The sequence below is a fragment of the Apium graveolens genome, chromosome 4 (assembly GCF_009905375.1).
Source record: "Apium graveolens cultivar Ventura chromosome 4, ASM990537v1, whole genome shotgun sequence".
Classification (NCBI taxonomy): domain Eukaryota; kingdom Viridiplantae; phylum Streptophyta; class Magnoliopsida; order Apiales; family Apiaceae; genus Apium; species Apium graveolens.
Window position 1 is genome coordinate 297,328,121 of NC_133650.1, and position 14,693 is coordinate 297,342,813.

Below are 14,693 nucleotides of genomic sequence, written 5' to 3' on the forward strand. Positions count from 1 at the left end.
CACAGGAATATCGGAATTGAATAATCAAATGTACAAATTTATCACGAGTAAAAACCAATAAATTGATGATATCAGCGGGAAAAACCAATTATACGGTGAGAATATCTGCAAGTGTATCACAAGAGAGAGCTTGTTTCTTGCAAACGACGCACAAATAGAATCCAAAAAATAAAGTTTTAGCCCAGCCCAGATTTATATTGGGCCCAAAGACCCCGACTTCCGATATTCCTCACAAAAAAGCATCCCCCACACACATAAATCCCCCTTTTCATTACCTCTCATCACTATCCACCCCCACCCTATCGGATAATTAGGGTTCATACCTCTACAATCCCCATCTATACACACAATCCTTGTATCTATTCTAGGGTTTCAATTCCCTCAATTCAGATCAACCCTAGCTTTTAATTTCAACCAATCATGATGCAACAAAGTGGAGTGGTCCCACAACAGATGGCTCCGATGTCGATCGATCCACAACAGCAACAACAATACCAACACGCGCCGCCGCCGCCGATGAATCAACAGCAGTGGATGATGTTGCAAGCTCAACAACAGCAATCACAGGCGGCGATGCCACCTCAGCTTTGGCCGCAACAGGTTCCCCAGGCCGCCGTGGCGCCGCAGTACTCGGCGTCGCCGGCGTCCGGGTCCGACGAGATTCGGTCGCTTTGGATTGGTGATTTGCAGCCGTGGATGGATGAGGCGTATATTAATACATGTTTTTATACCACCGGAGAGGTATCAAATTGGTTCTCTCTTTCGATTATGTGTTCGTGCTTTTTATTCGGTTTTGTTGTGTATGCTTTGAGTTTTTCGATTGGATGATATATTAAAGATTTGATTTTTTCTTATTCGGTATACTAAGCTGTCTAGGGAGATGCAAATATGTATGTAGTTTCGTTTAATTGTGCATATTTTCTGGTCTTTCTTGAAGATACTATCAGATTTTGTGTTTGGTATATAAAGGTTTTTGATGAATGCAGTTGTGGTGTTATAGTTGCAAGTGAAGTAGATTCTATAGGATACTTATTTAAATATGTTGTTTGTTGTGCTTGTTTGTGGTATGTGATGTGTGGCGAGCTGTATTCCGTCTCTGTGTAAAATTTGAACAGATGTGTGATCATTCTTGGTTCCTTGCTTGTTAGGCTGTTTGTAACGTAGTTTGCCTTCCTGTCTATATAGATTAGGCTGATTGTAACATAGTTTTATTATGCCTTTTCAGCTTGTGTCAGTGAAGGTGATTCGTAACAAGCAGACTGGACAACCTGAGGGATATGGTTTCCTTGAGTTTAGGAGCCGTGCAGCAGCTGAACAGATTTTGCAGACTTACAATGGAACACCAATGCCTAATGGTGAACAGAACTTTCGACTAAACTGGGCTACCCTTGGTGCTGGGGAAAGGCGCATGGATGATTCACCTGACTACACAATTTTTGTTGGAGATTTGGCTGCTGATGTGACGGATTATCTGCTTCAGGAGACATTCAAGCCTCATTACTTGTCAGTTAAGGGAGCAAAAGTTGTAACTGACAGGACCACTGGTCGGTCTAAGGGTTATGGGTTTGTTAGGTTCGGTGATGAGACTGAGCAGATGAGGGCCATGAGTGAGATGAATGGTGCTCTTTGTTCCACAAGGCCTATGCGTATTGGCCCAGCTGCTACAAAGAAACCTATCGGAGGTGGTCAGCAATATGAAAAGGGTATGTATAGAAGTAGCTCTTTTATGTTGTGTGATATTCTTAATTTTGGATGAAGTTTCATAATCTCTGAGTGTTTTATATCTATAATTGTTCTAGATGCTGTTGCTGTTATTATTTCGCTTTAGTTCCAAGTTTCTTGTTGATTTCATTTAATTTCTTATTGTGTACAGAGTAATAAGATTAGAATGCTCTTCATTATGACTTGAAGATTCGTGGAATTATAGTCATTTCCTTCCAGTACTCTTTCCTTTCTAAACTTGGGCACATTTAATATTGATAAAACATGCAAAAACTTATAAAACTCATGTTGTCTCAAAGCAGGACACAGAGAGGCTCTCATTTCGGGGGCCTGCAACTGATTTCATCAGCTGAATTGATTTCACTGTAGTGGGGTGGTCTCCTTTAGGTCAGTTTTTTGTTTTTTGCCATGAGTTTCAGTCTTCATTTTTCTCGTGGCAGTTATTATGCTACTTCACTTAGTTTCGGTTCTTTGCACTTGAATTTTTACCAGTCAAAGTAAATTATTTCATTATCATGGCTGTTCCTTCCTTTCCGTACAGTTTTCAATTCATGTATCCTTATTTATTTCATGGAGCAGCCGTTGGGGTGCATTCCTTTAGCTTTTACTTTCTTTTTCTCCCTTCCAAGTGTTTTTATTTCAAAATTTTCAGTTGCCTTTTTTTTTCCAGTCTTAAACTCTTATTCCTCTGCAATGGTTTATCAAGTTAGAATGTAAGGCATATTAACCCCTAACAGAGGCCAAGCCAGGATATTTGTAGTTGTATGCAGGGACGGACATATGTATGGGTAATGGGGTGCATTTCCCTACAGTGATCATTAGGTTATATATTTTACTGCTCTACCTACTACCTCATGGTTAAGGCATTGCACATATAATCAATATGGTTCTGGGTTCAAATCCCACTTGCAATTCTTTTCTGCATTCTTGATATATGTATATGTATATTCAATTTTCATGAAATATGTGAAAACACTTTGGCTTTGTAAAATGTAAAAATTTGCTTTGGTTTTTAAATTCTATTCCTTTCAAGTGTTTATTTCTAGTTCTATTCCTTTCAAGTGTTCTTTTTTACCCTGTTTTCTATATTTTCGACTCCACTAAGTTAATTTGTTTTTTCTCGTGGTCGAGATTGGACCTGATATTGTTTACTTAGTCATCCGAAAATGGTTTTTTTAGGATTCTTTATTTGTAATCAAATTAACAGTGGGAGCTTGTTTTTTAATATGGCTTGTTGGTCGAGACAGCTGACAGTTGGCAACTTCTAGGGATTGAACAATCCGAATTAGACAGGACATATGATGGGGTATAGGAAGTTGTAAATGAGAACTTGAGCTGTGCTAACTTAGTTTGTGTATTTGCATTGAGTTATTGTTTGCTCTTTTTAATTAGTGCCTTAGTGTATCAAAGATTTCCAGGTAAATAGGTAATTTGAATTGATGCTTATTGTCTTATATTTTGCAAGTTGTCATTCTATCGTAGTTAGATTTAAAATGTGAATTGGAGATAAATGGAGGGGTGCTGGGATGATCATATTAGAAGACGTAAATCAAGCAAAATGAAAGCTCCAATGCTGCAGGAACATTGTTATCTTGTGCAACAATGTGTTTTGTTTTTCTGGAAGGTTTATAAAAATTTGTAGCTGGTTTGTGATTCTTGCATTGTTAGTGTAGTAGTTTTATTTGTGTTAAGGGATTTTTGATATCTTAAACTGTCTGATAACTTCTGTTGCAATTTTGGTTGCATTATGGGATTTTGATATCTTATACTGTCACCCCTCTTCTTTAAAATTGTCCTCTCACCATCAACACATGATGACCATTACATGAATTCAACAAGTGCTGTTGTGGAGATCAAATATTTAAGGTTTTTTGTGTATTTTATTTTCTGCTTCACATCTATCTTGTCATATGCAGCTTCTTACCAGAGTTCTCAAGGAAATCAAGGCGAGAGTGACCCTAATAATACGACAGTACGTAGTTCTTCTTGGTATGTGTATATGTGTGTAATTTACTTATTGCTGACTTCACAGTTTGAGTGCAGATATTTGTTGGTGGTTTGGACCCGAATGTCTCTGACAATGAACTAAGATCAGTGTTCGGCCGGTTTGGTGAGCTTACCCATGTCAAAATACCAGTTGGTAAACGTTGTGGTTTTGTGCAGTTCTCTAACAGGTGAACAAAGATAATTTTTCCTGATCGGTAGATACCGATTGTTGAATGAGTTGTATTGCCTTCTTTTCCTTTTCTGCACTATGTAACACTTCTTTTAAAATGTCAATGCTTGGTTTTGTCCAGGGCTAATGCTGAACAAGCTTTATCATTGTTAAATAATACTCTGTTAGGTGGACAAAATATTAGACTGTCATGGGGCCGTAGTCCTTCAAGCAAACAGGTTTTAATTTATGACTGTATATTCTAGCACATATATTGCTTTGCTGCAGCATCCTTTAATTCACGTGATGATTTCTAATTATAGGCTCAGCCAGAGCAATCCCAGTACGGAGCATATTATGGATATGGGCAAGGGTATGATGCATATGGGTATGCTCAACCTCCTCAAGACCCTAATATGTACTATGGAGGGTATCCTGCATATGGAAATTATCCGCAGCCACAGCAACAGGTGATATATGTATTTGCTATCTGTGCATATTAAAATTGATGTCATTGCTCCTCCCATTGAGACCTTTTAAACGATTGAACGACTGGTGCTGGATCCTGTTCCTGTTCGTCTTCTGCTATGCTCCATTCATTTGTACACATCTTGTAGCGAGTGATATTTTAGTGAACTGTCGAATATCAGTTATAAATGAGTTAAACCTAGCATATTATAGTAACTAGTAGTTCCTCCTGTGTACATGTTATGTGCACATCCGAGCCAACTCATTTGTAGGAACTTGTTTGTAGGGATAGTGACATGTTTATCTACTATTGAATGTTTGTTTCAGGGAGGTTGCTATTTTAGATTGTGGCTTTAAATTGTTCTTTCATGTTTCCCATTGCAGTAATATCTCTGTTGGCTTTGCTTGGAGCTGGAGGGAGAGTGTTATTTCGTTTTTCTGTGTTCTTGTTAACTTGACAGCTTTTCTGGCCTTTAGAATTGGCTGTGGATAATGGATTTAATGGCAGTGTTTTAGTGTTTGGACAAGGAATGTTTTGAAGTTTGTCACTATTTATGTTTTGAGTTGTGTAAACTTGGATACATAATTACTAGGTCTGCTTGTTTGTTTTTAACTTTTATTGGCTTGTTTTCTTTTGACTTGATTGTTTCTGTTCTTCCCTTGGTATGAAACTCTGTATCGTTCTTTAAAAAATAATCTCTCATCAAACAATGTTCCACTGAGTGGTTTGTTTTTTTAGAACCATGGATTTATTGGGATTTTTTTCCCAAAGGAGTATTAGAGAAGTTGGTTTTGTTGCCTGGATTGAGTATTAAGCAAGCTGCTTGAGAGAAATCAGAGGAAAGCTTTAAAGATATCAGAGGAATGGCGCCTGTTTTTCTCTTACATGCCAGTGGGAGGTTTTTTCACCGAAGTTCGAGTGTATTAGATCTATGAACTTATTTTCTTATTTTGAGTATGACTTTTTTAGTGGTAGAAAAATGATTTTACTCTTTGTAGAACCTGGTAACTGGGTGGAAGTTGTCATTGCATCGGAAGGTGCAGGGAAGGATGGGGGACATTGAATTTGTAATGTTTTAGTAACGGCTCGCTGAGATCCCCTCAGTCAATGGGCAGCTTGTTCAACATCAACATCTATCTACTATAAAAGTGACCAACCTCTCTTCATAAGCCATCTTATGAGCAGGGTCTGGTGTGCTTGCTGCTCATGAGAACGGGTAGATAGGGTTATTTTCTTCCTTGGAGTTGGAAGTATGTGATCAAACCCTTAAGCAGTCCAACATTTGCACCAGTGTATATTTGTGTTTTACATAATATAAATTTGAAGGCTAATATCATCATGTTCAGAGTTTTTGTTTCCCTATGAACTTTAAGATTAGGTTTACGCGGCTGTCGAAGTTTGTGCTCTTTGTTGATGAGTTTAAGGATGTATTATTTGTTATACCTTCGATCTAGGTTCCAAGGGAAGAGGCTCAGTGCCCGTCTTTGGTCCCCAATCCATTTAATCAGATAATGTTTTTCTGTCAAACTGCCTGATTCACTTCAAGTGGAACGTGGACCTCGTGCCCTTTATCAGCTCATGATTCTTCCAGCCTTCCGAACCACTTCTGAGTTCTGAGTACATCTTGAAAACTGAGGTGAATAATCTGTAGCTGAGGTCTAGTGTAGTCACAAGGCAAGGCTATTTGTTGAAAATAGTTAACATCCTTTTTAAGGACCCCTATCATTGTAAGAGTGCTTTCTTTCTACTTCAGCGGCAACTCTAGGTCCAGGGTGAATGGTGTTGTAGATTATCTCAATGATTCTTTCGACCTTCCTCTTCAACTCTCTTTGCAGTTACAGCAGCTCAGAGGGTGCGTGGTCCTCTAGGTTCGAGGAACTTTCCTTGTCATTTTGCCTTCTTATTCGATCTTTTACCTAAATTCTCTGAGTTATTTTTTCCTCCAACCACAACTTTTGACTTGTCACTTCTCAGCAACTCCTCCTTTTCCTAAAGCATTCGTACCAGAATTCTTTGGTGTAACAGAGTCCTCCGTATTGATCGTATAGGGTATCTCAGATCACCCGATCAGGAACAACACCTTCTTATGAGTCGAATTATGTTATATTCCGAATAAGGAAAATAGATTTTTGATTGTGAGGACTGGATGCAAATTTATATTCGATTGGGGACGATATTAAATTTCATTCGAATCATTATTATCAGTCTTTGCCTCTTTTCTATCTTTTTGCTAATAAAAATTCCTATTACAAATTACAATATTTAAACCCAAAGCAAAAATCCTTTGAAAAACATTTTGGGTTTTGGAAAATGTTTTCTATTTGAAATAAAGGGACAAGATTTTAAGAAAATGTCATTTACAGATTACATAATTTTACTGACTTTGATATTTATCCTTTTCACTAATAAAAAACTTTCATTGAGAAAAAAACATTTATGATATAAATCGGAGCTAAAATTTTCCCAACAGCATATTATAAAAATATGATCTTTTAGGGTACATAAAGAAACTTGAAGACGTCAATTCAAGTTTATGCTTCCTAAAATTTAGGCATCACTGATTTTTCTATGGGGCTAACCACTCTTGGGCTTGTAAAACAGAAGTTTATAATGTATGCACTAATATGTACAATCAGGGAATTGGAACTAAACGGTTGAATTATCAATTTAGGATTAATCATAAGGATTAACTGGAGTAAAAATTGGATGTATTTTAATATTAAAATATTATTAATTATATTATATTGATTATATTAGTTATTTATTAACAAATATATATATATATATTATATCATGAATTCTATATTTATATTTCAGTAAATATAGTATTTTAAATTTATTAAATTATTATATATATTCTGATAAAGAGAAGACTGCGAGGATTAATTGGATTTAAACAATCCAATCGGCCAGGAGGATTAATCGGGGATTAATCAGTTAAATCAGTATTATTTGAATACTGACTAATATGCGTAATAATGCCGCGTTATTAGTTTTTAACTTTTAATTTTTATTTTGAGAAGCTTAAATTGAATCTGCATTTTTAGAAAAAAGTTTATGTTTATAAGTTATATAAAAACTGATAAAAGAAGTTATATAAAGAATCATTTTTCTACCGGACAAAAAAAACCATTTTTCTAAAGTATGTCAATTGGGGTATACTTAAATTGTGTCAAAAAGGAACAATATCTTTATCTAATTTCTAAAGAAAAAAGGATTATATTTTGGAAAATGTTAAATCCAAAGCCGTTTTTTAATTTTGAGAGCAAATTTAGTGGGAAAAGACTATATTACCTTCAAATTAATTTTTTCTAAGTTTGTTGATATGCATTCAAGGAGGGCAGTTCAATTTTTATACATACAGCTTATTTGCTCCGAACTTAAAAATCAGCTTGAATTTAACATTTTTCTTATATTTTTAGAATTTAATAATTTACCGTTCCAATAACAAGGTATGACTATGAGTTAAAGTTCCAATATCCCGATTTATTACCAAGGATTATTGATTTTTTTTCCCATTTTTGGTAATAAAGTTTATAAATAATATTTCTTAGTAGGAGATGGGAGCCAGAGAGCAAGTAATATCTTCTTCTTTTCTTTCTTTTTTTCGTCAGAAGTAATACCTATTCTTATATTTTCTTGTTTATGTTTGAACAATGATTTCATCCTAGTATTTGTAGTTATTGAAGTTATTACAGGTTCTAAAAACCCTTAGCTAAAAAACTTTTGCCTAGAAATCCAAGCTAAAATCAAAGCAGTATACTCTTCTTTATCCAAGCAATACTCTTACAAAAATATCTTCTTCAGATATAGAGATACGAAAATATTAAAATAAATGCAGCAATACTCTATCATTACAATGTACACTGGCACATATGTTTTGGACAGTAAACAGAGCACTTACAGCAGAGATCAATTTGCCTGGGCTCTATTGTATTTTGCCATTTGGTCAAAATTTTTGGACAAGAAACGGAAAAAAAAGGACAAACTCAATGTTGCCTTGTCCGAGGGGGCTGTGCTAACCGTTCATGGAACTCAACAACTTAAGAGCGAGTTCTTCCTGCTGTGCTAGAGAGATGGAATCAGCAGGGAAACCAATATTGTCCTTTCCTCCTTTGCTCTCACTATCTTCATTGTCGCTATCAAAATATATCTTCGACCTTTTGCCGGCTTTCTGTCCACCAGTTGCTCTATCCGACTCCGAAAGATCATCACCTTCTACATCGTCCTCGTCTTCTTCTGCTCCCCTCTTTAACTTATTTTTCGCCTTTATTCTCTTCTCTTTGCGACGTTGGCGGTCCAGAAACTTGTCTTCTTTGTCTTGCACCTTCATCGCTTCTCTCAGCTCTGCGTATCTTTTATTTACTGCAAAAATCACCCGTAAGCCCATATAGTAAGGAAGCCAACCATGTTATTTAAACATTTGATGCAACTGTTAACTGGCAATTTTAAGCCATGGAGATATGTTGTCACACAGAGGAAAGACAGAGATATAAATTAGATTTATGTAAATTCTATATTTTTATCAGTTTTCATTTTAAAATAATTAGTGCAAAAAGTATCAACCAAAAACTTTGAAAATAGAAATGTAAAATATGTTTTTATATTAATGAATTGTAAGTTTATACTAGTATATTATATAAATATTGAATCTTGATTAAGTATATTTGTAATGCAAACACAATATCATTTACCTATTTTATTTTCCAAAATTTTGGTAATCGTACAACTATTTTTAACACATTTCGTGTCCAATACTGATGAATTCCGACAAGTGTAACTTTGTAGGCTAAAATGGTTTTCAGTGAAACGTCCCCCAATATATATATATATATATAATGTATTTTTATCCTTCAAAAAGGATTCTCCCACAATCCTCAGTGACACAAATTCTTCTACTATCAACTTAAGGTATCTTAATTTTCTAACCAATTAATATTTCTAAGTTCACATCTATATTTGTCCACCCAGCCCTCCATTTTTTGCTGCTAGGTATTTGCTAATTTGTTTCCACTTCTCAAACTTCATAACTTGTGTAAAATACAGAACAGAAAAAGTGCTGACCTTTCTCTCTGTCCATTACAGGAGATCCACTACCACTCATGTCAGCTATTTTAGCAAGGGGGGGCAACGTGCTGCCTTCCTCATCAAAGACCACTCTAGTTCCAGCTGGTCGGTGGATATTAATTTTTAGCTTCTTTTTCTTCCCAATCCTAGTAACTGGCCTGTAATAAAACAAGATAGCCAACTTACATTTTGGAGTATAACAGATATACAGTGACAAGATGCATAGAGATTGAAATATCTAGGTAGAAAGGGACATACAGAATATTTGCAGAGGAAGTTTCTTTTCCATATTCTATATCTGGGTTTTGTTTTTTCACAATAAAACCATCTTCTTCTTCATCATCATCAACAGATTTATCTACACTTTTGATTGAAAGCTCTGACAAGTTTTCTCCAGTAGGCACTTCTAATGGAAGACTAGCTTCTTTTTGCTCCTGGCCCTTTGTTTTCTGGTTTAAAAAACGGATTTTAGGCGTCATCGGCAGACCCATTGATGCTGAAAATTCGTCAATAGGCAGTTTCGTCACATCAAAAACTTCCTTGTCCCGCTGTTTATAAATAGATCTAAGATATGTAATAAATGCCCTTTGAGCAAGGGATTGTAGATCTTTGTATTTGACCAGTAAAGCTGCCAATAACCCCGAAACTGGTTGCAGCCTTTTAGTGTTTGCCTGCAATTAAATAGTTAGATTGGTTAATGTGTATGCAAGAATCTTACTTCAAACAACTGGAAAACTGGTTCTCCTCAAGAATTACATACTGTTAATATATAAACCAGCGCAGGAAAATACATAATGAATATTGAGATCAATCTACACAAACAGACACACACACGCGAGAGAGAGAGAGAGAGAGAGAGGGGGGGGGGGACTCATTTCTGGACACAAGCATACCTTGATAAACTGTACAGGAATTTTCTTCTCTTGCAACTTTTCCAGCATTTTCATTTCTGTTGGCATCAGGAATAAGACAGACTTTCCAGCAGAAAGATAGCGGGCTGTGCGGCCCACTCTATGAATGTAGGATGCAACATCATCTGGACAATCCACCTAATAATATAAGGGATTAATATAGTCCCCATGTAGTAATCATCCTTCTGTAAACAAAGTTAAAAGTGATAGTAATTTACCTGGACAACCCAATCAACGGCCTTGTTGAAATCAAGGCCTCTAGAAGCTACATCAGTTGAGAAGAGAATTGAACGTTTCTCACAGAACTGAGAATAAATACCCATTCGTCTCTCTTGCTTCATCCTTCCATGCAAGCACTTTAAGGGAATTCCTGGTCGAAGTTTCTTAAATGCTTCAAATACAAATTTCACCTATCACATAGAATGTCCAAGATAAGATTGAAGTATGATATACAAACATCAGGCAAACAGGGTTGCAAACAAGAACATCCAATTAAGCTTTAGAACCTTAAACTGTGTCCATATGGATGTCAGATGACTGTATGGTAATATGTTTGTTGATGTGAAGGAGCATTTGGTATAAACTAGAGGTGATTATAAAGATTTATGCTAAACAGGAACTTCGTAGAGCAATGTTAAAGATGATTGAAAGCATATTACAGGCTGAGGGGTAATTGTCTTTGAACCTAAGTAATTATTGCCATACCGGCACTACAGATCTGCAGACAGTCTTTCAGAACTGCTACACTCCTTCGTCCAGTTCATCTTAACACAGTCCTTAGATAAGTGAGGCTGAATATAGACTGCAGTTTTGCCATGTAACTAATATTAACAGTATCTTGTTATGTAATTTGCATCATAAAAGATTTAGCGACAGCATTATAAATCGAGTTTACTTAGAATTCAATTTCTATAAAGAGGCAGTAATACTTATAGACGAACAAAAGCATGCGAAAAAGGGGGTTAAAAGGGCAAGCGGTAAGATTATGAGATAGATGTACAAAAAAAACCTAGCCAAACCATGCTCTTAAATAGGTATACTACTGAAAAACATAATGCATGTCAGATGGAGTACCTCAAAGAACAAGAACAAAAGTAGCAAAATATACTTTAACATGATAGATATGATAATAGCTCCAGTAAACCATGACTGCCATCATTTAGGAAAAAAAAACGGTAACATTACCTGCTTGCAGCTTGACAGAAACACAAGTATTCTTGAGTTAAGGTGCGCTTTCACAAAGCTCCACAACATGTCTAACTTTTGGTCAAGTGGAACAATCATTGCTGTTTGATGCAAGCGACTAGGAGTTGCAGTTACAGATTCTTCATGAACACTAATGTATTCAGGATCCTTCAAACTAAGTCTTGCAAGATCCTGAACTGACTTTGTTTGGGTTGCAGAGAAAAGAAATGTTTGTCTACGTTTTGGTAGCTGAGAAACTATTGCATTTATTACTTTTTTAAATCCCACATCAAGTATACGATCTGCCTCATCTAGGACTAGAACCTGTTTCCTAGCCAGAAGAATACACCCAAATCAGCAATCACATAAACATCACATGCAAAAAGACTTTTTATCCAATAATTAGGTTGTCTACAAATAGTTTTTTCTCAGATTGCTAAAGGAAACAAAACTTTGCATTTGTTTTCAAGTATCATTTAATTTTATAGTTGAGGAAATCACTCACACACTTTCTAATATTAACAGATTATAAAACCTAGAAATGCTAACAATACCTATTAGAACAAAGTAGTATAAAGGACTACATAAGCCCACATAGAGTTAGCAAACTATAAAATAATTATTATTTTGACCTGCAACTGGGAACACTCAAAATTTGGAGTCTCATCCATGTGCTGAAGAAGCCGCCCTGGAGTACAAACTAATATGTTCAGATCATTAACATGCTCCTTTTCCATGTCAACATCTTTACGCCCACCAATAAGGAGACCAGCACTAAAACCATGGTGTTTTCCAACAGATTTTAGAACTTCAAAAAGCTGACTTGCTAATTCCCTTGTTGGAGATATTATTATGCTGCCAACCCCATCCTGTGGACCCCATCTCTGTTTATACAACTTTTCAAGAACCTGAAACAGGTTAAATTCAAGACGTTCTTACTTTCATGTTACCCAGAGATAAAAGAGCTCTGAGAGCTGTGCATATGTACAAATCATGCTAAAATACAAAAAACTAATAAGTTGTTAGATTTTTTTTTTTGCAATGAAAAAGGATAGATGAGGGGCTTTATTCATGTTGTTAAGTAGCATGATTGTTTTCTAAATATTTTTGCAATGAAAAATATTTATCAAATCGCAAGAAGTTATGAAATTAAGTCCTAGTCCTACACCTTTTCTAGTGCTGCAAAATGGTTATATACTATCTATAGCTAATTGCACATACCATTACACTATTTTTTAGAGCTTTAGTCATACTTGTACTTTTACTGTTCATAAATCTTATAGATCTAGCAAAATTCATAAGCTTTGCGCACACTACCCCCCACCCACTACTTTATGCTGTAAAAACATATATTCACAACTTCCATTTTTCCCTCCGTTTAATTCATACAAAAATAAACCCAAGCACAATCCCGCCAACTTCCTAAAATGTTCCATTCGTAGTAATTCTGCGCTTCTACTAATTTTCCCACAGACCTAATCATAAAAAATAGACTCTCCTTCGCTCATCCCTACTACATAATTCCGTTCCCCTTAGGTAATATTCACATTTCTTCATCCCAATCTCTCCTACCAAACCGAGAATTAAAGTCTAATATAAAAAAAATCCAGGAAATACAATAACCCCATTCAACACAAACCATTTACCATTTCCCACATAATTTCAACTAATTTCAAATACACCAACGCTTAAGCAAAAACACCACAAAACACCACAAAAACACAAAAATCACAATCGAAACAAAAACCCGAAACTCGAAAGATAAACTCACAGGCACAATAAAGGCAAGAGTCTTCCCAGACCCAGTCTTAGCAGCACCAAGAATATCCCGACCCGCAAGCGAATGAGGCAAAGAAGCCCTTTGGATATCCGTCATTTTCGAAAACTTCGAATCTTTCAACCCATCTTTCGTCTTCTGTGACAAAGGCAATTGATTGAATTTCTTGCAACCTGCGTATTGTGAAAACGTATTTTCCCCAATTCTCCCAATTGGGGCATTTGTGGGTAGTGATGGAAAAGATAACGGGTTCGAACCCGAGTCGGGTTTGCCGAATTCGATCCATGAGTCCAGCAATTTGATCTCGTCTACCTCTGAAAGTCTCTTTTGTAATCTTAATTTTTTCGATTTGGGGGCTTTCATTTTCTAGGATTTCGAATTGGTGAGTTTAATTGATGTGTGTTTGTGTGTGTAAGAGCTGTGGGATTTTTGTGTGTGTGTGTGTATCTCTATATCTGAGGCTGTGCTGGACGGCAAAGGTAATGTATACTGGTCGAGGTTTTAGCCGTTATTTAGGGTTTTAGGATGATTTGGGGCACCAATTATTTTTCCAATTTTTTTTTGTGAAAATTTGATTTTCTACTTGTATAAATAATTAATTTTTACTTTGGATAAAAATTTATTTTTTGTCCTCTAAAATTTGAAATTACTTCCGGGCAGGGGTGTTTTAAATCCAGATTTTAATGGATTTTTTTGAATCTTTAAAATCCTTGTATTTTTGAATTTTATAAAATCGTTTGAAATATGGTTATATTTAACTAAAATTAAAAAAAGTTTTTTAAAATCTAGGTTATTCTATTTAATAAGTCAATTAAAATATTTTTAAAATTTGGTGATATTTAATTTGAATTTTAAAAACCATTCCGGGGATCAATGAACGAGAAGAACACCCAGCCGCTTATTTGTTCGTTTATCGGGTACGACACGAAATCGTTACAATCAAATAACTAGCTTTATAGCCCGTGCGAGGCACGAGCATTTTCTAAACTCACATGTTAATTAACAATGTACATATTATATAAATGAAATATAAATTATGTTGTAAAATATATTTTTTTCTATTTTATATCGGATAATTAATATATAATATTCGTAAAAACTGTACTTGTTTTATATTTTGAACACTAATTCTGAATTGTTATTGAGCACTTGAAAAGATGAAGTTGACCGATTGCTTTATAACTCGTGCAATGCACGGACATATTCTATATTGCGCATTTTTAATTACAATTGCTGGCAGTGTATTCGTGTTGTTTCTAAGTGAATTGATAAAATTAACCTATTTATATTACTAGTTTTTGACTTTCTGTGGTGTGGTTATATCGATGCAAAACAAGTTTTTCAACATTTAATATTTAGGTGAAGCAATAGAGAAATGTAGTGGTGTTCTATGCCCGAAATATGAAT

General features: G+C 35.5%; 2 protein-coding genes across 5 annotated transcripts; one reads left to right on the forward strand and one right to left on the reverse strand.

Annotated features, from left to right (window-relative positions):
- Positions 1-255: 255 nt before the first annotated feature.
- Positions 256-4,983, forward strand: LOC141721298 (polyadenylate-binding protein RBP45-like). 4 transcript variants are annotated; one of them, XM_074524143.1, is made up of 7 exons: positions 260-741; positions 1,226-1,703; positions 3,639-3,694; positions 3,766-3,896; positions 4,020-4,116; positions 4,201-4,347; positions 4,730-4,983. In XM_074524143.1, the coding sequence occupies exons 1-7, from the start codon at positions 421-423 to the stop codon at positions 4,730-4,732; spliced, it is 1,233 nt and encodes a 410-aa protein (XP_074380244.1). In that variant the 5' UTR covers positions 260-420; the 3' UTR covers positions 4,733-4,983. The 4 variants fall into 4 exon arrangements, 3 of the variants coding, with proteins under 3 accessions (XP_074380246.1, XP_074380245.1, XP_074380244.1); XR_012574684.1 differs by lacking the exons at positions 4,020-4,116; positions 4,201-4,347; positions 4,730-4,983 and adding an exon at positions 2,025-2,109 and having other exon boundaries at positions 256-741; positions 3,766-3,846; XM_074524144.1 differs by lacking the exons at positions 4,020-4,116; positions 4,201-4,347; positions 4,730-4,983 and having other exon boundaries at positions 257-741; positions 3,766-3,900.
- A 3,177-nt stretch (positions 4,984-8,160) lies between these two features.
- Positions 8,161-13,799, reverse strand: LOC141721299 (DEAD-box ATP-dependent RNA helicase 32). Its single transcript, XM_074524146.1, has 8 exons — positions 13,281-13,799; positions 12,142-12,417; positions 11,510-11,833; positions 10,543-10,734; positions 10,307-10,462; positions 9,672-10,084; positions 9,411-9,571; positions 8,161-8,711 (listed from the first exon to the last, which is right to left on the reverse strand). Exons 1-8 carry the CDS (start codon positions 13,647-13,649, stop codon positions 8,365-8,367), a joined length of 2,238 nt encoding a protein of 745 aa, XP_074380247.1. The 5' UTR covers positions 13,650-13,799; the 3' UTR covers positions 8,161-8,364.
- Between the last annotated feature and the right edge of the window lie 894 nt (positions 13,800-14,693).